The sequence below is a fragment of the Neodiprion pinetum genome, chromosome 3, assembly GCF_021155775.2.
Source record: "Neodiprion pinetum isolate iyNeoPine1 chromosome 3, iyNeoPine1.2, whole genome shotgun sequence".
In the NCBI taxonomy this organism is placed as follows: domain Eukaryota; kingdom Metazoa; phylum Arthropoda; class Insecta; order Hymenoptera; family Diprionidae; genus Neodiprion; species Neodiprion pinetum.
In genome coordinates this window covers 2,914,979-2,941,454 of record NC_060234.1, presented here as the reverse complement: position 1 = coordinate 2,941,454, position 26,476 = coordinate 2,914,979, and the positions used below count along the sequence as shown (strand labels likewise).

The 26,476-nt window shown below is 35.8% G+C and overlaps 1 protein-coding gene across 2 annotated transcripts in view; it reads left to right on the top strand.

The window, feature by feature from the left end:
• NLG-3 (neuroligin 3) overlaps window positions 1-26,476 on the top strand; it is a 551,048-nt gene extending 524,572 nt beyond the window's left edge. For both annotated transcript variants that reach the window (XM_069134073.1, XM_046616522.2), the window contains 6 exons: window positions 5,638-5,850; window positions 7,556-7,694; window positions 20,342-20,493; window positions 21,976-22,094; window positions 22,215-22,345; window positions 24,126-26,476. In XM_069134073.1, coding sequence (XP_068990174.1) covers window positions 5,638-5,850; window positions 7,556-7,694; window positions 20,342-20,493; window positions 21,976-22,094; window positions 22,215-22,345; window positions 24,126-24,698 — 1,327 coding nt within the window. In that variant the 3' untranslated portion in view covers window positions 24,699-26,476. The remainder of the gene's footprint in view (window positions 1-5,637; window positions 5,851-7,555; window positions 7,695-20,341; window positions 20,494-21,975; window positions 22,095-22,214; window positions 22,346-24,125) is intronic.

The window sequence follows — 26,476 nt, the reverse complement described above, 5'->3', positions numbered from 1 at the left end:
GCAGGTTTGAATTGAAAAAAAAAAAAAAAATAGAAGGAAATGAAGAAAAAAAAATTTTTTTAGAACAGAAGTTATGAACAAAGAAACAAAAAAAAACAAAAACCGAGAGACAGCGATTGAACAAACGACGTGACGACGATGAAGGATTCGCGTTAGCCGGATACGGCTTCGATCGGCGAGCTTGCACGATGTGCTTTTTTTCCCACACGTAAAAGAGAGACGCTGAAATCTGGGTCGTCGTTTCATCGCATCCCGGCGAAGGGGTGGTGGGGGGGGATCGAGATACGTACACTATCTAAAGATCAATTCTAGCAGCCTGCTGCTGGTGCTGCGACTGTCATTTAAACTCCACAAATGAACGAGCAGCCAGGCGTCGGCCGATATTGGAAAACCGAGCCAGATCAGATCAATCAATATACATATGTAGGAGGTCTATATTATGCTACGGGGGAAAATTTTAGCACCATCCAACCCTCGGGGTAAATCAGGCGCACCCGATAACAAATGACGTTTAATATAATATACCCGGCATTCCGCAAACCCGTTAATATTTATCTAACGAAACTTATCCGTGTGCAGATATAATGACGGACACTGTAAGTCATTGAAAAAAAAAAAAAAAGTTCATAAAATTTTAACACGGATATAATCTGTAATCTTAACGCGAGTTACAAGCGGTTGATAATTTCATCTCGTCTGACAGGAAACGCAATTTTTTTTTCATTTGTTTCCAACGATTTTTCTCACAGTGTCTTGATAATTGTTAAAAAAATAAAATGATTATGCAAATTTCATTATTTTCTTACGTTATGCAGATTTTATTAGTTAATTCGTTTATGTCGCATTATTGTTTATTATCAATTTCAGCGTAGCTAACCGACTGAATTTTAGTTTTCCAGTTGGGTGAATTTTTTCGCTTCGTCATCTTCTCCCTCTCTCTTCTTCTCTCTATCTGTTTCCGCGTGTATCGTGTATACATTTTTTACCCCTCTGAACGTGAAAAGCGCAACTTCGTTTCAACTGCAGTAGTAACGGGAAAAGCAGCAGCAGCAGAATTACCGGAAGTTGGTATCGCTGTATGGGTGAAAAAATTTCAGTAGGTTTGTGAAAAAGGCGAAGCCTTCGTTTCAACTGTAAAATGACAAAAAAAAAAGGGGGAGGGATGAGAGTAGGTATAATACCGAGTGTCGTAAAACCTAAAGAGGCGTGATTACAGTAGAAAAATACAGTTAACGAAGGCCGGTTGATGCTGCTGCTGCTGCTGCTGCTGCTGCTGCTTCGATGTCGGAGGGGTGGTAGGAAAAATTGTCGTAAAAATTAACTGCAAGATCGCACGCCGCGCGTATAATTCTAGCCTGTATGGGGCATGTATAGCGATCGGTGGACACACAGCCATAACCGAACCTCGTTACCTCCGAAAGGATCCGTGTTATTGTTGGCTAGCTAACGTTACGGATATTGTTTGTAACTCGTGTTTTTCCTTCTTGTTCCTCCATCTCTGCATAACTGTTTCCGTAAGAATAAATATTGCCTTTACCGCGAAATCTTACAACGAGAAATTAATTTCATTGCACGCGTTGCCGATTGATTCTCATTGCTTTAGATGGAATTTGCAATTTTTCGAATTTAAGAAACTCGACTCGAAAACTAATCATCTCGATGTGAAATTTACTGTCAAACGGGGAAATAAAATGAATTTTCTACCGACAAAAGTTGAACGAAAAATTTCTAACCAAGACTCGCGGGAAAGTTTTTCTATTTCAGTTCTGTCTTGCTTATTTATACGTGCATTTTTTTTTTTTTTTTTTTTCCTTATCTTCTTCAAAAAGTTATCAAAAAACTTGACGAATTTTTCGTACGAAGTTGTGAAACAAATTCCACCGTTCTCTTTTATTAAACACAAGCGTACAGGAGAATTCATAAAATTTGCATACATGTTTTGCGTTTTTTTTTTTTTTGTTTTTTTGCCTGCTCCTGATATAATTTGCTCTTTCGCCCACTGCAATTTGATACCGTAGAACGAAACATACATGTGAGTATAATAAGAATTTCTAAAATCCGCATCCGGAGTATTTTTCTTGTTTTTTTTTTTTTTTTTTTTTTCCATAACCCCGGGTTTCAATTCCGTGTGAAAATCCGTGTCTGCGAGTCAGTGCAGGTGGACCCTGGACGGATAAAACGAAGAGAATGAAAACCTCAACTTCGTCATCGCGTTGCAAGCGCGTGAAAAGCGGCGAGAGGTTTACTTTACTTTATTTTAACAACTTTTTTTCGCGCGCATGTGTGTGTGTTGTTTTTTTTTTTTTTTTTCACCTCACATCTCTTCGTCTTCTTTATTCAGGTTACTTTTTTCTTCCCCATTTACCTCCTATGATTTCGTTTTTCTTTTCTCTTCTATCTCATTTTTTTCCTCTTACCTTTGTGGCGAACTGCGAGGCGTGAATATAAATTTTCTAAACGTGGCCTCGGCTCGCATAGAGTAACTGACCTAGCTCGTCGTCTAGCCTTTAGAACGGCGGGCACCTGCAGCTTCAATACCGGGCAAAATTCCTCTTTCCAATCTTTTTCATATATATATATATATATACACATATAACACATATATACACGTATGTGTAAATGCATTGTATGTAACGGAAAGTCGAGAGAAGATAAAATGAAAATTCAGTCGTCGCCCTTTTACGTCTTTCGTCTTTCATTTTGAACATCGTTGAAACAATGGAAATTTTTATTGCTACGCACGACGAATAATAATAAATATTACAATCGTGTTATGAAAATCTATACCGACAACATTATATCTTATAGATTATGGAACAGATACCTATAATATATGTATATATATCGTAGTCGCAAATCCTACGATTGAATTTTATCCGAGGTGCCTTCTTTGCCATCGCCTCACGTATTCTGAATTGGAATTATTGAACTATTGAACTCTATTATCCCGCCATCTATTTGCCTGGAAAAGATATTCTATTCCAATGGAATATTGACGTTCGGCCCTCCGCTTCCCCGACCCGATATCCACAATTGAACGGAATCTGATTCGAACCGTTTTCATATAAAATAACTCGATGAACACGTCGTTCATTTTCATCTCGTACAATTCATACTGTAATCTGTGGTTTATTTTTATGTTTTTTTTTTTTATCTTTTTCTTTCAACTTTCAGGGTGTCGCGATTCTTTGTGTTCCATTCCGATCAATTTCCTCGAATGTTTTTATTTCACTGTCGGGAATATTGGGAATCAGAAGCGAGAAGTAAGGTGGGTAACTCTGGAATTAGGCTGTAGATTCCCTTTGATAGGCAGAAATCATTTTGAGTCGAGATAATAATCAATTCATGTGAACAGAACAGTTAATATACAGATTGAACTTTGATACCGAGTATTCAAAATTTCAAAACCTTACTTTCGGACGGCTTGTTATGCATGTTAATTCGTAAAAAAAAAATTTCAAATCTCTTTAGAATTTATGAATAACAGATGATATCGATCGATCATCGTTTCAACGATTACAGTTCTGTAACATATTCAAAAATATTCCGTACACACTTATTATCGGCAAATCAATGCAACGTCGGATCTTTGACAAATTTGAGAATCGCGTGACGACGTTGAAAGTTTCCGAAGCAGGTGTAACATCCAATACACGGAATCGGAATAACAAATTATTATTTTTTTTTTTTTTTCTAATGGAAGGAAAGACGTGAGAAAAGAAAATTCGTCATTACCCTCTTTCTTTCTATTTAAAATGCAAAGAAATAATGTACAGACTGGAAAGAAAGAAAAAAAAAAAAAAAACCAATAAACATTTGAAAGTATCATGCAAAACGAAAGGAGAAGAAGAAGTAGAAGAAGAGATAAGAAAAAAGGAAACACCGACAACGCGTGCAAAATTTCCGGATGATCGAAACCGGCAATATCTAGATATATATATATATATATATATATATATATACACATATGTAACGTATTACTGGCGACGTATCGCGACGCGATATTGCTTATACACATCTTGGGAAATTGAGTTTACCCAGTTAAATCAGCCACCCTCCTGCTTCTCTTCTCCCTTTATTTCGCCGTCCTGTGCAGATGCTGTCATGCTAACCGGTCTGCGTATTGACAAAAGGCGGAGAGCGATAAGAAGAGGAAGAAGAAAGAAAAATTATAACCTCGTCTCACAATCAATTGATTCAATTTCCCCGTCGCGATGTCTCATTTTCCCTTTTTTCTCTCCCCCCCCCCCCCCCCCCCCCCTTCCGTAAAATAAAAGCGTCGGAATTACTTCAACTGAATTATTCACCGCCGTATATATACAGAGAATTCCAAAATGTATGGAAGATTCCGTACGAATCCAACAACATCTGATCTTCGCCATTTTTTATTTTGTTACAAACTTTTTCTATGATACAATCGTCCAAACTCTGAAACAGTATCCTGAATTTTTTCAGAATTTTCCAAATCACTTTAAATAATCATAAGTAATTTAGTAGCCGTATGAAAAATTTGGAAAAAATTGCAGAAAAATTAAAAGAAAGTTACAAACTAGTGAAAAAATCAGACGCTGGTCGGGTTCGCATGGAATTCCTCACGTATACGTTTGAGGTTTGTTTCTCTGCAACATTTCGTTCTTTTTCTTTCTCTCTCTGATTTCAATTTCAAGAATAAAAATCTCAACAAGTTTACTTTTTTACATTTATTTAACGTACAATTCTGTGCGGTAACTCGATGCGACGATCCTTTAAGAGGGTTGAAGTTGGCGCTACTCGAGCGTAGAACTAGAAGGTATATGAAAAGAAAAAAGAAGGTTGGCAGCGGGGGAAGGATGGTAAAATAAAAAGCAAAAGAGGAAGCACAACTTCGTACATACCCTTAACAAACAGCTATGAATACTCGAGTTAAAACCTGCTGCTCTTCGGTCTTTGAATAGTAGTTGGTACAACGTATGTTGTATATTTATACATACATACGTGTACACATATTTATAGATGTATATATATGTATTATATATACATAAGCCTGAAACGGTATTGCACCCTGACTGTCCCTGACTTTCTTAGACGTATGTGTACATAATACTCGGTATTTCTTTTCCCTTCCTCCCTTTTCCTTCCAAAACTTTCTCTCGGGCAGCGCGGCCAAACTTATACAAATACATGTATACATTTTCTATGTCGAAGAAACTTTACTTTGGATGGCAAAATGTACGACAGCTGTTGCGCAGGTCGATTAGCGCAGTGGCTGGTACCTTAACGGGTTAGAAAAAAAAAATGTCCCGGTAGATCGAATAAAATTTTTCGTTTGATTTAACAATTTTTTAACGTATTATTCACCGAAAGAAAGTGTGCAAATTACAAGTAAGAAATAAATTTTTGACACATGACAATTAAAATTTTGATATTACAAAAATTTGTGTCATATTTACTGGCAGAAATTTGAATATTATGTTCAGTTACATTTATTCTAAATTGTTCTTGAACCGTTTGACTTTAGTCATTGAAACGACGCTGATTGTTCTTAAAATTCCGCTCGTTCTTTCTTCGATACTTTATGCTCCATGAAAGGACGGAGAAAATTTTGGAGATGAAACGATGAGGCTAAATTTTGATAAATCAATGCTTCTTGATTTTCAGGTACGATCTTATGGTCGGAGTGGTGAAATCGGAAGCGTACTTTTATCTTACGGCCGAAAACGCGCAGTATGGAATCGAGGCTGACCGAAGGACTGAGATACTGAGAGAATTCGTTCGCAATACTTACACTTATCATCAGCCAGAGATATTGGCCACTATTATAAACGAGTACACGGACTGGGAGAGGCCGGTTCAACATCCTGTAAATATCAGGTGAGAGGAAAGATTCCGTGGTACGAGAAGTGAGTGACGTTGAACAGAAATTAAGTGAAACATGGAAATTTTTACAGCATCGGTGATTAAGGTTCGGTAAAAATTTTAACAAAAAGAGAACAGTCGGAAAGAGATTATTAGAACTTTGAGCAGCCGAATCAATCTCTGTGTTCGTTTGGAAAATGGATAATTTGAGAGAATTCGAATTACATAAAGCATCTTTAATCAATGCCAAATTCCTGCGGTTCGTCCGATTTCGGTAAATAATAACTCGTTTTGTGTTTAGAAATAATTCGACATACCACGAATATATATATATATATTTTTTTTGAGAAACGAAGCATTAAGATTTCCCTGTTATATGACGGGTATAGATTTCACCAAACTTGATTTTTTCGGTAAATTTAAGTTCGCGGAAAAAATTTAATCATTGTAATATTTACGTGATCCGCAATTAAAATGAAAGTGAATCGAAGTAATAACGAAAATTCTATTTCGGGTACAGTTTTTTTAATCACAATTTTTAAAGAAAACAGCGAAACAGTATTTGAATTCATTGTTTCTTTTCGAGTCAATTTTCAACTCTTTAACGGAATTCAACTTCGTCAATCTCAGAGCCAGATTTTATTTATTCGTTATTTGAAAATGCTTTCGTTCGTTACACTTTGTTTCTGATTCTCTATATATTTTTTGAAGCAGGTTTTACGCGTTTTAACCTCATTTATCGGACACGTTTTCGTGTCAGCTGTGAAAACTCTCTCAACGAAATCCTCACCCTTTTTTGAACGTTTGATATGAGGTAGGCATACTGGTAGGCCGGTAATCATCCCACCGAATATCCATTTGTAATACTTGACGCGTGTGACATGTTCCTGACTGTTGACTTTGTTACTTTCAGTTCAAACATCGATCCTCGCGTGTATTTCGTTGCTTTGTAAACGAGGCTTTGAATTCCCCTCGAATTTTTTGTTCGGATTTCGGTTTTGAATCGTTTGTTTATTTATTTATTTTTTTTTTTTTTCTTCATTTTATTTTTTATTCTTTCTCACATTCGAAATGGTTGAAATCGTTTCGTCAAAGATTTTATAAAATCAACGGTATTTGAAAATATTAAACTGTCAATGTCAAACAAATTCATTGTTCAATATTCTAACATTTTTCCAATCCTCGCAGCATTTCAAAATAATTTAGTCTATATTTTTCACAAACTTTGCAATATTTAAAAAAAAAAAAAACTTTGTCAATTCAACTCACAATTGAAGAATTAAAAAATTCAAACGACGTGATCAAATTTTCGAATATTATCAACGTAATTTCGAATATTTCACAATCTTTCGAAACATATCACATAAATTGTGAAAACCTTATTTCGAGATTTCAGAATAGTTTGGAAAATTTTTACAGGCGAGGAAAAAAAAAAAAAACAAAAAATACCGTCCGATTTGCAACGAGCGAGAAAAAATTTTAGAAACAATAACGTAATCCTTGCCCGAAAATCGAAAAAAACAAAAGAAAAAGAAAAAAACAGCAGAGAGAACAGTAGTTAAATACGTGCAAAGCTTTTCGGGGCGAACAAATTTTCTTCGCTCGATTTCTCACTCGATTAACCGTGCAGCGGCAATGATGACATAGTCAAGCGAAATTCGGAGCGAACAATCAACGAGCTTGTGCCATTTATTTACATCCTTGACGCACATAATTGCAGAGACGAGACCGTTGAAGCCTTGGGAGATGCAAATACCGTCGCTCCAGCAACGCGGACTGCGGATCTTCACAGTCAAACGCACCGGAATTCCTACCTCTACGTATTCGACTATCAAACAAAGTTCGGCGATTATCCCCAAGTGAGTAAAACACCTGATGTTACATAATTTCGAGTAGTTCCTCGGATAAATGAAGTGAAGTTATTCGAAAATCTTATAAACGAAATATTAAGAATTTGACTCGAGCTTTCGCCTGATTTCGACGTATTGGGGTTTAAAAATCATTCGAATTTTATTCTCCGACGATAATCTCGAGAACTGATCAACAAATTTTTGTGAATATCGTCGCATTCCGTGCGGTTTGTCCTAGCTTAGAACAAGTTGAATTTTAAGCGAAATTGGACGGGCTGCTCCTGAGTTATTTTTAATTCGAAAATCGGTTAAACTTAGAAATTCACCAACGTTTTAGAGAAACTGTTGAAGCGATTTCCGAGTTTTTCACGAGCAAAACGGAATAATCATATGACCAAAAATTCTTACTTTTGACCTTCGCAATGCTCTCACACTGAGGAAAATTTGATTCGTTATAGTAACTAGAAAAATTGAGTAAAACAGGTATCGTTGAAAGAACTGTTCGAATATTGTTGGAATTACGAAAAACGAGGTAGGCCTAACCATTTTGCGCTATCGTCGATCCTTTTTTGGTAATCGCAACGCAAAATCAGTTTGTTCGGTTTACTCTACTTTTTTAGTTAAACAAGGCGTTAACGTCAATTCATTCTTGCACAAGCGTTAAATTTTCGCAAAAGTTGCAAGAAAATATAGCAACAGCGATCGTAACGAGAAAGAATAGCAACGGATAACAGACTTTCTGGTAAAAGCTAGAAAACTAATTTTCATTTTGTACCTAGAACTATATTTTATCGATTGTGGTAAAAAATGAAAATAGTTAAGGGCTGTAACGGTAAACGAAACTAAAAATTTCTCTCGGTGTATATTTATGCGTGATTTTCAGTTACCCAATTTTCCTTGAATTTTATGCGACGTACGTACGTAACACGAGTGTGAACGATTTAACTGCATTCACGTGTTGTACACATACACGTATAGATATATAGATATAATATTAGGACGTATAAATAATCTCGACGGTTTACCGGAGGAAACGAAATGTGATAATTACCCCGTCGGCGAGTAAAACTAATATCATAAATCGTCAGCTAGTTAGAATTTCACCGTTTCCTGCTTTTCCCCTCGGGCTTTTCCTCTTCGTTTCTCATTTTTCTTTTCTCTTTTTTCTTTTATTCTTTTTCTTCCTCATCCTTTTTTAACCTTTAATTTTTTATTTTATTTTTTTGTTTTATTTGTTTTTTTTTTCCCTTCATATTTCCGCTCATCCGTGACGCCGCCGAGCCGCCCTACTATTTCCCGCCTAATTTCCGAGCATCCGGAACATCCCCCCCCCGCCTTCCCCGATTGCGTTGGGGGCTGCAGCAATATGCCTGATATATAGCTCTGATACTTATTCCCTATCTGATCCCGCCGCGGAAACTATATCAGAAGTTATACTACCGCAGTTCTGATTTCCAACTCTGTTCACGGCACGTACGTCTATGTATAATATGTATATATATATTATACACATATTACTCGGCATAAATTATATCCATCTCCTCTTGTTATACTTACCGTGCACGCTTGGTAGCCATGCAGAACCTGCAGCGATACTTCAGAGGCTTGTTTATCGGGTTTTAAAGTTTGTGTTTAACCGCGTTTAAAACCCACGAAGACGAATCGTTTACTCACACAACGAGCTTGCAGCGGATGAGACAGATAAATCGTCCGTATAATTTTAGTGTAAAAAATTATTCTCATTTGTTTCGTACGAGAATTCCTCGACTCTGGGTATTTTTGTTATTTTTTTTTTTTTTTGTTTCCTCTTCTTTGTGTCCTTTTGTTCAGCCGCTAATCTATACAAGTAGAATAGCAAAGCCGGTTCTGAACACAAATAGTTGTAGCGACGTTTTACCGACACTTAGCCAAGACGCAAACCTTTTTCTAGAAATATCTGAATGAATATTCTAGAAAAAGGTTGGTGTCTCGGATAAGTGTCGGTATAGAAATTGTGCGACTAGAATCGGTTCTGTTGCTATTCTGTTTCTACGGTATAAAATTGTATCCGTTTCTAGTCCTTCTACTCGTAACTAGCTACTATTAGTGCGAAGAAAAAAAAAAAGAAGACTTTACGGAAAATTAGAGAGAAAAAGGGAAGTCAGAAAAAGCTTCCGAAGCGAGATCGTAGAGGGAAAGAGAGGAAAAATATACCTTGACTTAACTGACGTGTGTCGGTATCCAATTACGAAGACGTTCAGCTTCCGGGACTTCTTATTTTCTTCCTCGGTCCTTCGTTTCATTTCTCCCTACAATTTTTCCCATAATTTTCCACGTTATCGGATATTTTATGCATGTGTACAATAAGTATATAAATGAGAAGGAAATCGCGCAGACATCATTAAGCTTGAACAAATATGCATGTTACAACGTTCCCTGAAAATCTCGAACGAGTTATTCAAAGTCAGAAAATTAACTGCACGCGTTATAGACGCGAAATCGCCTCAGGGAATCGCTGTTGCGGATCTTCCTGAAGGAAATTTTGCTCCAGGTCACGTCAATCAGTGAAAATTAATTACGAACCGAATAATTAATCCCCTTATTGCCCGTGAATTCAATGGTCGAGCTTACAGCTTGAATGCATTGCTCGCACTAACTCGACCAATTTGTTACCTAATTTCTATTCTCTGATACCAATTTTCTATATGCGCATTCAGTCGAAATACTATGTTAAAAATCGGCGATTATTTTTTTACAGTGTAAAACGATATTTCAAATTTTAATGGAAAAGAAAAGCTCATTTCTTTTTTCGTCTGAGAAACAATTGTACGGAGGGAAAGTTTTTACCCTATCGGTTAAACGATTTCGCTCGACGAGGAAAGAGGCATGAAAAAAAAAAACAAAAAAAAAGAAAATGAAATACGCAACCGCGGTAAGATACGAAAAACAATACGAAAAAATTGCAACCTTAACAGGAGAAGGGCAAAAAAATTTATTCCGACTGTAAAACTCGTTGACGTTAATTTATGTCATGGTTATAATATAGAGGTATATGTATATGTATGTATATTTATGCGTTTGTATGTATGTGTGCAAGTACTATTATTATTATCACGTCGGGCAGTGAGTACGATTTTTTTTTTTTTTTTTCTTTCTTTCTTTTTCTCGGAGATTATTCTTCCCGCCTACATGACGGTGAAAGAAAAAAAAAAAAATGGAAAAGGGGAGAAATACACGGTTTACTTTGAACGACGATATTCACGGATTTCGTGCCACCTTTGCGTTGATATATTTTATGAAGGAATAATTTTCACCCCTATTCTAGACTTTGAACATTTAACCATTGGTTAGAATGCAAATGAAAACGAAAATCGACGATCTTGACCGAGAAAAAAAATTATTAATAATGAACATTGTTGAATAATGAAATTTTTCTCAGGTAAATAATTGTCGAATAGATGTTATAAAATTTCCTGCTCATCGTCCGGTTTGAATTTAATTTCCAGAATATTCGATAAAATTTTCAAAAAATAAAACAAGCTGGAACATTTCTTCGTTTTTCGACCGGACTTTTTTAATTTGCAAGCAACGGGTAAGAATTGGAACATCTTACAAATCTCTTCTCACAAAAGAGGATGAAAAAAAAAAAACGCTACAAAGTTTGCTCGATTATAGTTTCGCAAGTCCAAAAATGTTTAAGTATTTTTCACAGATCGGATTAAAAAGTTTTATGTATTTCGGACAGATGTTTGAGACAAAAGTCGTCCTGAAAAAAGCCAATTTATTTCTTGACAAGGAAAAAAAAAGAAAATTTTTTGTTTCAAACTCAGAGAAACGAGAAGTTTCGTTAACCTAAATGTGACTCGAATAAAAATGAGAAATATGTCAACGGTCAAGATCCGTCGGCATAAAATTCATGCCTCTTATCGAAACGGTCGAGTAAAGTGCAGCGAGATTTATCTATTTTCGGAAGAAAAGCATTAAAGTAGCCCGGCTTCGTTTTGCGGAGATAAATGAACAATTGCGTCGCATCGAGATCGTTGGCGTCACATACCTTGCAAATATATTCTCTCTATTTTAGCCGGCCGTGTAACGCGTCTAGGATTCTGCATAAGGATGCGCCGTAGCGTTGCAGGCATCAAAACCGGTTGATAGCGCCAGGAGAAGCTTTATTCCATGTCGTAAAATACGTCGTATATCGTCCATATATATGCGTCGTTTTCTCCCTCTCGTCACTCCTCGAGATATTATTTTCAGACGTCTCTTGTACCGTTATTTTCGCATTTTTTACTACCGTCTTCACGGGGTGGGGTTCAAGTTACGAATTTTAAATGTTTCCAAAGCACCTAATTCCGTATTATTTTCTGGCGAGACTTGAAGTAAAGAAATTCAAATCTTACGAAACGACAAAGTTTCGAATGATCGGAAAACCGACGCGACAAAGTTACGATGGAGCAAAATTCCGAAAAATAAAGTTTCGATGGAGTCAAATTCCAAAAACTGAAATATACTCGCACAGCGTAGTTTACTCGACAAGAGGGTGTAAGTTATTGGAAAAACCGAAAATCAAAGTAACTACGATTCCAAACGTAAATGTATCGAGAATCCGAAACAAAGAATGATCGGAGTGGTGAAATTTCACCGAACCGTAAATTCGCAGAACTGAAAATCTTCGATCATTCGTCAAATTTTCTCATTTTCGCACTTTCGGAACTTTGACTCGTCCGAATTTTACCCTTTCGGAATTTCGACGCAGTCCCGTCTACACGAATTGGAAAAATCTCGGAGAGGAGGCGTCGAGAATTGAGAAAAAGAGAAGTCATCCTTCTCGCGAAAAATTATTGCCAAAATTCATCCTCGGTCCAATATTGAACCTGCAGAATTTATCGCCAATCTACATTTTCGCTATCACACAATTTACCAATGTATCGTACCCACGGGATTTCCTTTCGCACCCTTTTTTCCTTTACAGAAGCCAATTTGTTTTCATGTACCTGCGTTTTTCCATGTTTCAATATCCATTTTCTCCGTTTGTTTTTTCCTTCCGTATCAATTAATTCGGCTAAAGATATGCATATGTCCTTTTTCATTGTGCATGAGGCTCGAAGGGTTGAACGAAATCACAAGAAAATTTATCCATTACGCAAAATTCTCCCAAATTATAATCCTCGTAGTGTTCATATTGTCTTTTATTTTTCATTTTTGCCAATCGAACGAGGTCTTTTCGTTAAATTCATTCGAATCAAATCAATTTCGAATTTTTATCGTCCGTATCAGATCTGCCATTTTGAATTTCTGAATTTTCACCTAAGATTCGTAATCAGCGAGCAAAAAAATCCTCAGCTGCCACGTTTCGTTAAAATCGAAATACTTTGTTTTTCCGCGCTTGGTGCGTAAACGGTGAAATTTTTCTTGCCGCTCGAAGTGTTAATTGATTATTCATCATCAACGGTAACCAGTACTAAAAACTTCACTCCTGATCCGAAAACGCGACTTTTGGAGCGCGGTAAATTCAAAGATCGTTGAAAAAAAAAAAAAATTCACAAACCGTGTAAAACACCGCGATCTACGTATTTTCTCAGCAATCTATGGCGGTTCGAAATATTCAGGCAATTTTTCCCTCGTCGATATCAGGCAACGAAGTGAAATGTGAGAATTACGGGGTGCCTGGCTCAGCATTTTTACCCCGTGACAGTCTGGCGCTTTGAACAGTGCGTCTTAAACGCGATCGAGAGAAGAAGGCCCGGATGCTTGACCGATGGATATTGAGACTGCGGGGCTGATATATTCGCAGGACCCTCGCAATCTCACCTTCGCATCTTCGCATCCCTCGTTCCGGGGGTTGAAATGGTCGAGGCTCGACGCGAATCGCGCGTATTTACAGCGAATATGCAAAGATCGGGGACGCGGCGGAAACTCGTTATATTGTAAGTAAACTCCGCTTTCGGAATATCCCCGAGACTATTTCGCGAGGGTGAAAAATATACCGAAGGGGATGGAGGGGGATCATCCGTTTGATATGAAGCTCAGAGAGAATTTTCGAGGATTCGTACAACGACCACCCTTAAAGACGGACAATCAAAGCCCACGATATTGAGCTTCGGGTTTCTCTACCTTGTACCTCGTACCTCCTACCTTTTCGACAATATTATCGCCGAACTCTGAGGTCAAAGAATTAAAGGAAGCGGTTATCAAGCTAAAGGAAGTGTAATTCGATGTTGGGAAAAAGAAATTTTTGCATAATGATATGTGGTTTGTATTATGTAGTCCTGGGCTATATATTATTCATTATTTATCGGGAATGAAAAATATTTTTCCATAGTTACAAAATGGGTGATAAAGAGTTTATCAACTTTGTCAAAGAAAATTTGTAGTTTATTTTTTATAACGCCCCTTCTTACTGTATTTTTTATAACTACTGCAGTGATTGGATTTCGATGCTACGATAAAGCAATGTTGAGACTAAATTTGTTTGAAAAAGATTTTTAAAACTTGAAAACAAGATTGAAATATGTTTACAATGAACGGAAAATTTAATGCACTAAATAGTTACCTGTAACACATTTTGCAACAAAAAATTTCTAGTCACTATGTATGGTGAGAAATAAAATGAAACTTGTCACAGTGTGAAGTAGAGACTCTGCAAATTGCTTGAATGAAAATAAATACTCTTTTACCAATGTAGAATTAATAGATTTTTACACATAATACGAACCTTGAATAAAATGAATCGATTTCACTGATCTTGTAGCGTTTACCGGAAAAAAAACAAACGTTCCAATTTATCAAACCCCCATAAATTCGACTGTATCGAGTCCTTGGAAATTGATTTTCTGCCGGAGGCTCGATGAAAAAACGAAATTGCGGTACACGGTCGGAGGTGAAAAAACGAGGGAAGCTTTTTTTCCCGGATTATATACACAAAGCTCGTCACGTTTAGTATTTTGTCACTCTCTACGTTATTATCGGTGATCCCTAAAGGGGGATGTTAATGCGTATGAATACCTGTCGTTTTTTTGTTTCGTTTCATTTGTTGCCGTATTTTTCGGATTTCGCTTTCATTTTTTCCACCCTGCCAGGGTTTTGCGGCGGCACTCGTTATATCCGAGACACCCGATTCCCCTCAGGGATAAACTCCCGAGGGATCGAGCGGGGTTAAAAATTTTTCTAAACACACGTCACTCAAGCGAAATACAACCGTGACGCGTGTCTCGTAACCAACACAGCTGTTCGTGAACCTCGCGGCTTACGGAATGAGATTCAGCGACGAATAAGGGATGGTTATTTGTTGGAGAGTAATTTTTGAAAAATTTCGTTTCGAAATCGATAACCGTTTCAGCGATTTCAGTTTTTTTCACCCCAGATATTTCCGATCTTCGAAAAAAAACATAACACGCACCATTTAAAAAATGTTCATTTTCGCTTTCCGCTTTCTTTTTTCGTCCGTCGTCACGTTCTTCGGTCGCTGTGAAAAAAGACAAAGAAAGAAAAAAAAAAGAAAGAAAGAAAAAAAATGAGTCCAATTTTATTTCACTTCTGCCGAGTTGATGGCGGACTCCGAGAGGAAAAAATACGCTACCATGCGGCGTGAAATGTTAGCAGAGAAATGATTTATTGAATGAGCCAAATACACACTCTTCTGTATAATGTATTAAACATGTCCGCGGCGCCCTGAAATAAATATCATGATGGCCAGCCCTTGGGTCCATAATGGAAGGCATGGAATAATAAATACCTACCTTCCGTATACCACGGCTCGAAAGGGTCGAAAACCACCTTATACCAAAACCCGCGTTCGCCTTCTTTTCATCGACGCGTCTTCACGCCGGGCCGAGAAAACACGCCTACTCAATTTTTCAAATTTATTCATCCGGTTGTGGATGTAACGTAAAAATCCCGCTCTGATTACGAGAAAGAAAGGGAAAATAAAACGAGTGACATGTTACTTATATATATATATATATATATGTATATATGTATTGGACTGTATAAAAAAAGTCGACTGTATGTTTTTTTTTTGTTTTCAATATTTTGAAAATTTTGTTCAAAATATCACGGCATGGAAAAAAGTGGTTCAAGCTTTGGAATCTTATAACTCGTCAACGCATTAGTGTACCGATAAGACCGGAACGTATTTTTGTAGGGAATTGAACGATCTACAAAAAAGGTACGTTTTCATTTTATGACTAATCTACTCTTTCGAAATTTATTTAAGGTCAAAGGTCAACAATCGACCTTGATATTAATTGCTGAAACTTGGACAGCATCTTTATTTCGTCATTTCAATCAATATCTTGGGCTTGAATTTGCTAAAAAAAAATCTAATAAAATAATAAAAAGTCTTATATATATATAATAAGGTTTAAATATTTTCAGAATCTTAGAGAATTAAATAAATTCATTTCACCTTTACTTTTTATATTTCCGTTCTCAAATTCCTGTTTTTCTTTTCTTGTAATTCGGATGAGAAGGAGTCTTGATTTTTATCACTGTGATCAAAAAACTGCTTTTTATATCTCGTTCACAATGACAAAAAAAAAAAAAACGAAGAAATAAAAACTGTAATTCGAGAAGCGAAATATAATAAGTGAAGAGTGAAATGATTTATTTGATTCTCTCAAGATATTGAAAATATTTAAATCTTATTCGAATTGTGAATCATCTGCGTATGAGAAGATATTCATCTCGATATTTGAACGAGACTAAATTGCGAAATACTTGTGTTGAAAATATTCTACGTGAAGGTGATTTCTGCACACTTATGAAATATATAGGAAACGAAGATGAAAAAATTTAGTAGAAGGGAATAACAAATTAACAAATACAAAAATACCTTGAATAAGTTACGCGCTTCACAATTCCGAGTCTACGGAACATTTGTATGAGATATCCTCAAGTAGGTGTAAAGTAACGTGTAAATTTAGGCATGCAGCTTGAATCCTGGACTCCGCGGAGCATTTCTATTTAAATGGAAAAGTTCGAACTGCACGGCAAAGTTTCCGCCTCGGCAGGCTGCACATTGCATAAGCCACGGGGCTACACGCAGTGTGTATAAGCAGGTGGTAGTGGATGGGTTTGAGGTCGTTCGGGGATTTGTAAAGTGCAGGAAATAGGTTGCAGTCGCATCTGCATATAAATCGCATTAAAAGAAAAAAACAAGAAAAATCCCTTTATCAAAATGGATGACGGTACGTGTTCTTTTAGTTTTTTTCGTTGGGCCGAAATTTTTTTGACATGTTTTTATTTTGTTTCTCTTCGGTTATCAATTTATTTCCGTTACTCTTCTTTATTCATTTGTTTATGTATTTTTTTTTCCGTTCGTTATCATCGCAAATCGGAATTCATTTTTACATTCAGATTTGGTATTGGTAAAATTTGTTATTACAGTTTGCAAAAAATTCGAATTCGGACAAAGCGGATTATAATTTTATATCAACGATGCTGTAAAGGCTGTGTTACGATTCGAATGAAAATTGATGCAAAACTCGTCTGCTATTTGGGTGGTTTACGGATTTCGCACGATTTTTGCGACACTGTGTTCTACTTGTGTTTGCAAATTTTTAGTTTCACGATTTTGATGAGACAATTAGTCAAAGATTAATTGTCAAGCGACTGTCGAAGTATCATAAATATATGATTATCGATTTACGTTTCTTGTGTAATTAAAAAAAAAAAAAAATCGTGGTGAAACAAAATTCTCAAAATTCGTAAATCCATTTCTCGTCAACTGTGTAAGTTGTCAGGCCATTGTCGTACGTTCATTTTCAAATTCTCTTCATGATAATGGACAAAATTATCGATAAAGTTAAAAAGTAAATGGCACAATATATAATAAACTGTGGGAGTTCAGGAGATTCGCAAAACGCAGGCTTCGCTTCTAAAAATAAACCACGCGAATCCCGAGGGCCTGGAACCCGGGGGTGAATTTTCTCAGAGTTGTTGAAGCCTAAGAAATGGCGGTGAAGAATAAGCGAAGTGGTAGTGGCGTAAATACACAGAAACACTCTGCATGTTACCCACGTGTTTTATACACCTATACGTATATATACGTATCAAAGAATGCAGGCGTGGAGGTTTGCATGAATATTTGATTTTTTTTTTTTTTTTTTTGCCTTACCTTTTCGCTCCTTTTCTCCCTTCTTTCCATTCTCTCTCTTTACTTCGTTAAAAATGTGCTTAATCTTGATTTCATGCAATCGCTGCCGACGACATTCACCCGAGACTGAAAGGAGTAAAAAATTGTCTCGCCTTTTTCGATGCGACATGTTTTAATATTGCTATTATCATTCTTTTATTATTATTCCATTTCCATCATTATACCTGTAACGGAATTTTGATAAATCCAAGGACCAACGAATCGTTAAAATAATTATCCAGAGGGAATAGAAAATAAATTGTTAAGCTTCTCGTTTGAAAAAAAAAAAAAAAAAAAAAAAAAACAGATGACGATACAAATTTTTCTTTACTTTCGTTTCTTGTCGATACTCGCTTCTCGCATTTATCTGTAATTCAAATATTGGCAATACAACAATTGATTTGTCTGAAAAAAAATCGGTAACCGTCTAAAATAATATACTTGATGTTAATTCGCAACAGATAATATTACCTAATCATTATTCAAAGTATTGCAGTCTTCGACTTTTGTATTTTTCGACATTGCCAAGTGTAAAAAAGAAATTCAATTTTCTTGCAATTCGTCTAAAACTTGTTTTTTTTTTTAAGGTACGTTGAGTGCAAAATAAAAGACGAGAAAATAAAAATTCAGTGAAAGTAAAAGAAGAAAGAAAGAAGAAAATCGACTTTTCGACTGTACGGTATTTTCGCAATTCAGTATTTTGCCCTTTGTAATCTTGCCCGATCTATAAAAAAAAAAAAACAAAAACAAAAAATAACGGTATAAGTTTATTTATACATTTTTTCGTTCCAAGGCTTTATTCTTCTACAAGACAACTTTTCATACTTACAATTATAATCTTTCCACGTTCTCGACCGTCGGTTATTTGAATTTCGTCATTTCGTCCCGTCGGATGCTTGGTGCTTTGCATTTTTTTTTTTTTTTTTCTTAAATTATTTTTCTACCACACCCCTGTAGCCTCAATACCAAATGCCTTATATATATATATATACGAGTATATCTCAGACTTGTGCAGCCTCAGGCTAAACGTCTGCAGTGATTACTGCGGGGACAGGTCCGCCCCGGTTGGCAGAGCCTGCGGAAAACCGCATTAGCAGTAATGGTGGTGGTGGTGGTGGTTGTGTAGTAGCAATGCGAAGTGAACTGCAGGTGATTGCTTGGCAATCAGTGGAAAATAAATTCCTCTTTTTTGTTTGAAAAATTTCTCCTGTTTCTTTATCTCGCTTTTTTTTTTTTTTTTTTTTTGTTTCACGAATTAGCGTAGTAAGTGAAATTGATTAAGAGTAAAAGTATTTATTCAGTATAAACCGTCCAATCTACGTATATATGTATATATATATATATAGTTAAAACAACTTTCAAGGAAAAGGAAGGGAATTTTCATTTCTAAAGACAATAAAGAAAAGTATTCAAAATAAATGAAGATATATGTACAATTACTCGGATTTATTATACTCGTAAATATTTCACAGTCGAAATAAACAGACTTTATTGTGTCTGGTTCCCCCCCCCCCCCCCCCCCCGCTCTCCTCATCTTCTTTTTCATCAACATGATATCACGGCTATTCCTCACTTTAATATCAACTGCGAGCTTGCGAAGACCGCGGAATACATAATTTTTTAACCAATGAGATGGGAATGAAATAACGTGGAATAAATCAAATCAAATGGAATTGAACGTATAGATGCATCCAGTAAAAATCATAACAGAAAATAAAACTCACAGAATCGACGATACGTGTTATTTTTTTTTTTTTTCATAAAATCGTGTGGAAATAAGAATACGGAATTTGAATTAAAAATTCCAGTTCTCTCGAATGAAGGTAGCAGCTGAACTGAATTATATTTATACATATATTTGTACATGTATGGAAAACCCGACAAATGTCTGACCCTCACCATACCTGATTTTGTTTAAAAAATTTTATGCGATTATCACAACTCTAAAGCAGTACTCTGAATTATTTCAAAATTTTTTATTCAATTTCTCAATTATTATTAATTATTTGAAGTGATTTAGAGAAGTAACTTTTTTTTAAATTCTCAGTTTCTGAGAATTTTTGGAGATTTTTAAAATGGTAACTTTTAAAATCACTGTCAATATTGTTAAATAGTTGACCAGTTGAACGTAAAATATGAAAAAATTTAGGTTGCCATTTCAGAGTTGCGAAAATTATAAAATAAATTTTGTACATAATGAAAAATATAATGTATATATAAATGTATAATACCTGGTTGTAGAAATTATGACAGAGATTTATTATTCAACAATTTTTCTTATGACAATTAGACAAACTGCATAAAAAATATGCATAATACAGTTTGTAATTTTCTAAAATATTTCCAATACATCGAAAGATCTAGGATTTTTCTCCAGCCGTCTCGTTTTTCGATTTCCAAACTTTGAGAGCTTAAGATTTCAGAGAAAAAAACAGAAGTAAACATTTCCCTAATTCGTCACTCTACAATAATAATCTCGAATAATTTTCAACGTTGATATTTTAAATTTATAAAAGGGTCGCTAATTTTTGAAAATTTTCAGAGACAGGGATGCATCCACGGAGAAGAGTTGCCCTATGTTTTTGGGGCACCACTCGTCGGTGGCTTGGCTCACTGGCCGAGAAATTACACGAGGGCAGAATTGGCTCTCTCGGAAAGCGTGATCCTGTATTTTACGAATTTTGCACGAACTGGGTAAGTTGAACACGAGTTTAAAATTAATTACATGGATTATTGTACGAATTTCAACTAGAATCGTGTGATTCGCAATATCACAGTCTAGAGTTTAGCTGAAAACTGAATTATTCCATTTACTCCAGAAAAATGAAAGATACGAAGAGGAAATTAAAATCAATTCTAAAGACTTTTCGATTATTCAAATCTACGAAAATAGATCAATATTCTGTTATTTCCTATTTCCAAGTGATTAACTTGAATATTCGTCGGGTTGGTTGTCGGAAAAAAGGTGAAAATATTAATATTTGTGTTTTTGATTAAACTCGAAAAACTAAGAAGTTGAACAAAATTTCCTCTAATTATTGATGAATAAGATTGAGCAATAAGATCGTTTGTTGATTTTGTGTGTTTGGATAGTTGTTTTTTTTTCCTGATCACAATTTTTTTTTTTTTTTTTTTTTTTTTCATCACGAAGCGACAATTTTTGATACCTGCAACGTTAATTTTTCGGCAAGTTGGTTGTGCTAAGTGGTGAAGGTAGTTGAAAATTATGAGAAAAGAGATGAAATGAGACGAGAGGAGTTGTTAATTTCCGAGGATATTCATCCAGCGGCATTATATACCAGGCTGAATGGGTTTATAATGCGTGTACCAGCCCTGAATAAGTAGGGAGATATATTTTGCATAGGGCTTGCAGAGGGCGCTTTATGGTGTAATACACAAAGCCATGGAGTCACATTGCGGCGTTCAAAAGTGTACCTACAACTCGGCAATTTTCATTGTACAATTTTAATTATAATTAACGAGTCGGCATCACGACTGCCTTGTAATCCTCAAAATTTACGATATTACGATGCGTTTGTATATTTTTGAGAGGTAAAAAAATATTTTCAGCACAGCTCCAAGGGTGGATAATTTTTTAACACAAATTTCACCGGTTCTTTCCACTCCATAATTCTTTACCGTTTCGTTTCATTTTTAAACTCCTCTGAGCGTAGAAAAAAAAAATACAATAATTTATGTTTTCTTTTCCCTCTTCAAATCTTGTCGAACAAGTGTGGAAATGGTTTTATTGACCACAATAGCATTATACAATTTTTCAGCAGGCTTCCTAGGAGTTCGTTAATTATATCAATTTTTTCGACTCTTTCTCACAATTTTCTGATTTATTTTTTTTAAAATTAATATTTAAGTAGGATAAAAATTGTCTTTGATATTTCTTTCGCGATTTTACAAACTGTTTCAAACGATTTCTTTTTTTATTAGTCCGATATTGTTCGTAGAACTTTACGTTTTTTTTTTTTTTTTTTTTTCCATTGAAAATGGAAAGAGGAGACGAAAAACGAACGATTTCCTGGTTAGTTTTCTCGCGAATACCGTGTTTTGCAGTAATATAAATCAAACAATTATCTCGTTCTCGCTGTTAAATTCTTATTTATACACTTTTCAATTTTCGTGCAAACAAGAAAAGTCAATTTACGGTGGCTGTTCCTATTCCAGGAATCCAAACGAGGGAACGCCAGAGCCAGGACCTTCGAATTCCAGGCCGGAGAGGACGAAATTAAAAAACATAGAATGGACGGCTTACGAAGCGGTTCACAAAAAATACCTCAATATAGGTGAGGAGTATTCTTCCCTCCTCTGTTATAATTTTAAAGCGAAATCAAACATTCGTTATTACTCTCAATTTACCGCTTTACGTTCCGCTGAAACGAAGCTAAATTTCGTCCATTTTTCAGACATTAAGTCCAAGCTCAAGAACCACTACAGAGCCCACAGACTCTCATTTTGGCTCAACCTGGTCCCTGATTTGCACAAACCCGGATCCGACGATGTTCCTCGGTCTCATCATCTCCTCGACGCGGAGCAGGTGAATATATAAATTTTGGAACAGCAATGTCTGCGAGAATGATTTTTTGCGTGGTGGGGTTGAAGTTCTGAATTTGAAAAATTCGGAAAGCGCCTGATTACGAATTATTTTACGGCGAAACTTGAAGTAAAGAAATCGAAATTTTGCAAAACAACAAAGTTTCGAATGGACGTAAAACCGACGGCTCGAAGTACCAATATAATGCAAGATTCTGAAAATTCAAGTTACGATAGAACAAAATTTCCAAAAGTAAAGTTCCGATGGAGCAAAATTCCGAATAATAAACTTTCGATACAGTAAAATTCAGAAAGTCAAAATATAATCACACAGCGTAGGATTTTCACCAAGTGGGTGTAAAAAATCAGAAAAACCGAGAATCAGAATGACCAGGATTCCGAACGTAAAAATATCGAAAATCCAAAAACAAAGAAAGATCAAAGTCGTGAAATTTCATCAAGCCAGAAATTCGCAGAACCGAAAATCTTGGACCATTCGAAACTTGGATGTTTCGTCAAAGTTTGATTTCTTTACATTCTTTACATACATTACATTACTTCAATCGCGTCTAATTTTTTTAACATTCACTTGCGTTGTAACAATTATCTAAACGAAATACGTGGAAAAATGAAAAAAATCCTGCTTAATTTATGTTGATACCCGCGTTTTTTTCCACCCTTTTTTTTACAATCTTATCAAGTGTTATCGAGTCGAGACGAGATGAGTAAAAAATAGAATAAGAGGACAAGTTTTTGAGAGTTGAAATCCTGCGATTGTTCCTTTTTTTTTTTTTTCTTTTGATCCGTTATCGTATTACCCACACGCGAATGTGAATAAATGAATCAAATACAATTGAATGACAACTTTTTTATCCAGCACTTAAGTGACGCTTTCAGATTAGGGCTAATTATCACCAGTTTGGGGAATCGATGTATTTATTCTGCTCACCGAGTGTGTAATACCGATCAATGTCACACAGCGGTGCCAATATCAGCTAAATTGCTTTCACCTGTAATGCAATAACTGTCGTGTCGATATACCGGACGGTTGTTCACTGTGAAACGTTATCTGGTATGCCACGCATGGCATGGATAGCAATCGTATTATATTTAATAGACGCCTGAATCTGTATAAAAAAAAAAAAAGAAAGCAAAATCAACATGAAATTCGACGGTTGGAAAGATAATTTTTCACGTGATATCTAAATTTTGATTATTTTCATTAGTATCGATTGATTTACCTTGGCTCAAAATTTATTCGAAACAGTCGAAAATAGATAATTAAGAACAAAGATCGTTCAAACTAGTAGACAGTAAATTGGCATTGTTCCGACCGTGATTGATTGTGACCCAAAATGATCGAAATTCAAGTAGATTTATTCAGGCAAAGGATTTTAAAGCATGAGACAAAATTTCGTGTAATGAAACAAAATTAGGACTACGTTAGAAAAACTCTCCTGTAAAACGGAAAAGCTGAAGTTCATTATTCGCGTCATCAGTTGACAGAACATTAAATTACATTGAATTGAATCATAAATAAAACTAAATTTTTGATCCGGCATTCTTGTCAACGGTTAAGTTTTTCATTAGTTATTTTTTCGCGGGCAACTTTTGTCACAAGTTATTTTTTGTCTTTTATTTTTGCGACCATATTTTTGCGTCAGTTATTTTTGCCCACCAATTATTTTTGCGCGCGTTATCTTTGTCCGTGTTATTATTTTTCCCAACGATTCAGTCCCGGCACCTAAAATTTCTACAAGAATTAAAATCCCGACGATCCGCAGGTGCCGCCGAGGATAATCCAGCGTTTGCCGACAACGTCGAGGCCGACGACGCAGGAATCAACAACCGAGAAGAGCCAGAACGCGTCGACGTCGATGCCGAGCGAGTTGGCCTTCGAGGAGACGACGCCGCAGCCGGAAGACGGTTTCGCGGCTTATTCGACGGCGCTGAGCGTGACGATAGCGATCGGATGCAGCCTCCTGATACTGAACGTCCTGATATTCGCCGGTGTTTACTACAAACGGGACAAGAATCAGCACAACTGTCCGAAGAAGCGGACCCAGGAGAACGGGCAGATGCCGAACAACATATGCGGCGAACTGGAAACGAAAACCGAGCGTCACCACATCCAGCATATTCCACCCCCCGAGTTCGCCGACCTCCAGAACAACTCCTGCCACGTCCCTATGCCCCCGCCGCCCCCGAAGAACACGAAGCCCGGAAAACCCGCGGGGCCCAATCTCATAATAAGTCCCAACCAGCTACAGCAGGAGAGCATGGCCATGGTCGGAAGCGGCGGAACCCTCAAAAAGGGACACAACCACCAACAGATTATGGAGGAATTAAGGGTCTGACTTAGGCGGGAGGAGGAAATTCAGGCGGACAGGATCAGGCGGAGGAAGGACAACTGGAACTACCTTTTCCCTTAGAGTAACCGGGAAATTCTTACTTCTCTTACCGTGGTTTTCTCTCCAACCCCTTCTTCGCCCTACTAAAAGCTCTTGTTTTTTTTTTTCTTTTTTCTTTCCTTCTTTATCTTGCCTTTCATTTTCCTCGTGACGATTATCTGTGATACACGCCATTCTCCGTAATCTAATCTCAGCAGTGCAATGATGGATAGTAATAACAATAATAGTCTTATAACTCGCTGGAGAACTGAAGCAGTTCGGTTTGATCTTATTTCGTACGTTATCGCTGATGTGAGATTTCTCATAATTTTCAAACGTTTTTTTTAAATCGTTTCATTTCTGGTCCTGTGATTATTTTTAAAACCCGTGGATATTCCCTGATTTTATGAACACGTTTGTCGTTACTCTATGCGTGTGTTTGTATAACGGAAACTGTGTTGAACCGATGATATCTTTTTCACAACTGCCAAAGTAAATAGTAGTAATAATAAATAAAGCAGATCAATGCGTACACTCGGTAATAATTATATTCCTATAAACATAGGTACGTTACATGTATACACGTATATATATATATGAATATATATATGTATGTATATATAATTTATTTATATATAACGAACGAGTGAGAGTGTAATATGGTGAAAAATACTAATCAAAAGTGTGATCGAACTTGTTTCGGATCGTTTCTGAATTCGATCTGTAATTGTGGAAATAATAAGTGATACAGAAGACTTGAACATAAAATAATAAGAAGTAATAGTCGTAACAAAAATGAAGAATCGATAAAATGACAAGTTTAATTTATACAATTCCCGATAATGGAATACGAATAAAATTTTTATCGGAGTGTATAAAATATATCCACATTTGGTTCGAAAACTTTGACGAAGCAACGATTGATCGTCTTTTCAATGAACGTCTATAAAGTGAAGAGGGATAGGTAAAATGAAACACAGAATTTTATGGAAAAAAATAAGGTATAGGTAGAGTAAAATTGATAAGGTAAATTTAAATACAATTATATGAATGATATAAATATACTATATAATATACATATGAAGACGAGTAAATATGACGTTGATATTGTACGAATGGTGAATTATTATTTGTGAAATTAATGTCATGAGAGCGACGGTAAATTTTAACTCGGTTTGAGGTGAAACGAAAAAAAATTTTAAAAAAATGGAGCAGTGAATGAAACAAAAAGACTTTTAACAGCGATATTTTAGATTGAGAAACTTTGTAAATATAATTTACATATATATAATATATAAATATAATATATTATGTACATGTATACGCATATTATGTGACTAATAACCTTGAATTTGAAAATTATTGTACGAACAAAAAATCACGAAGAGAACAAAAATTTGGGAATCCTTACCTACCGGTTGTAATTAGAATTGAGAGATTTCGACGAAAATTATAATCAATGAGATTATACGTCGTGGTAAAAAAATTTAGTCGTTTCAATTGATCCTAAGAAGTAAAGAAGTGAAAGGAAAACGATTGGATTATTTAACTTGTACAGAGAACGTGGTTTACGATTATTCCAAGTACGCGTTCCAATTCATGTGCTCGGCTATGGGGATTTTCTATAATTCGAAACGTGTCACTTCAATCTTACGCGTTACGCAACTAATATGCGTAATTCATACTAATAGTGGCATAAATAAAAAAAAAAAAAAAAAAAAAAAAAACCTCGTAGGAAACTAAAA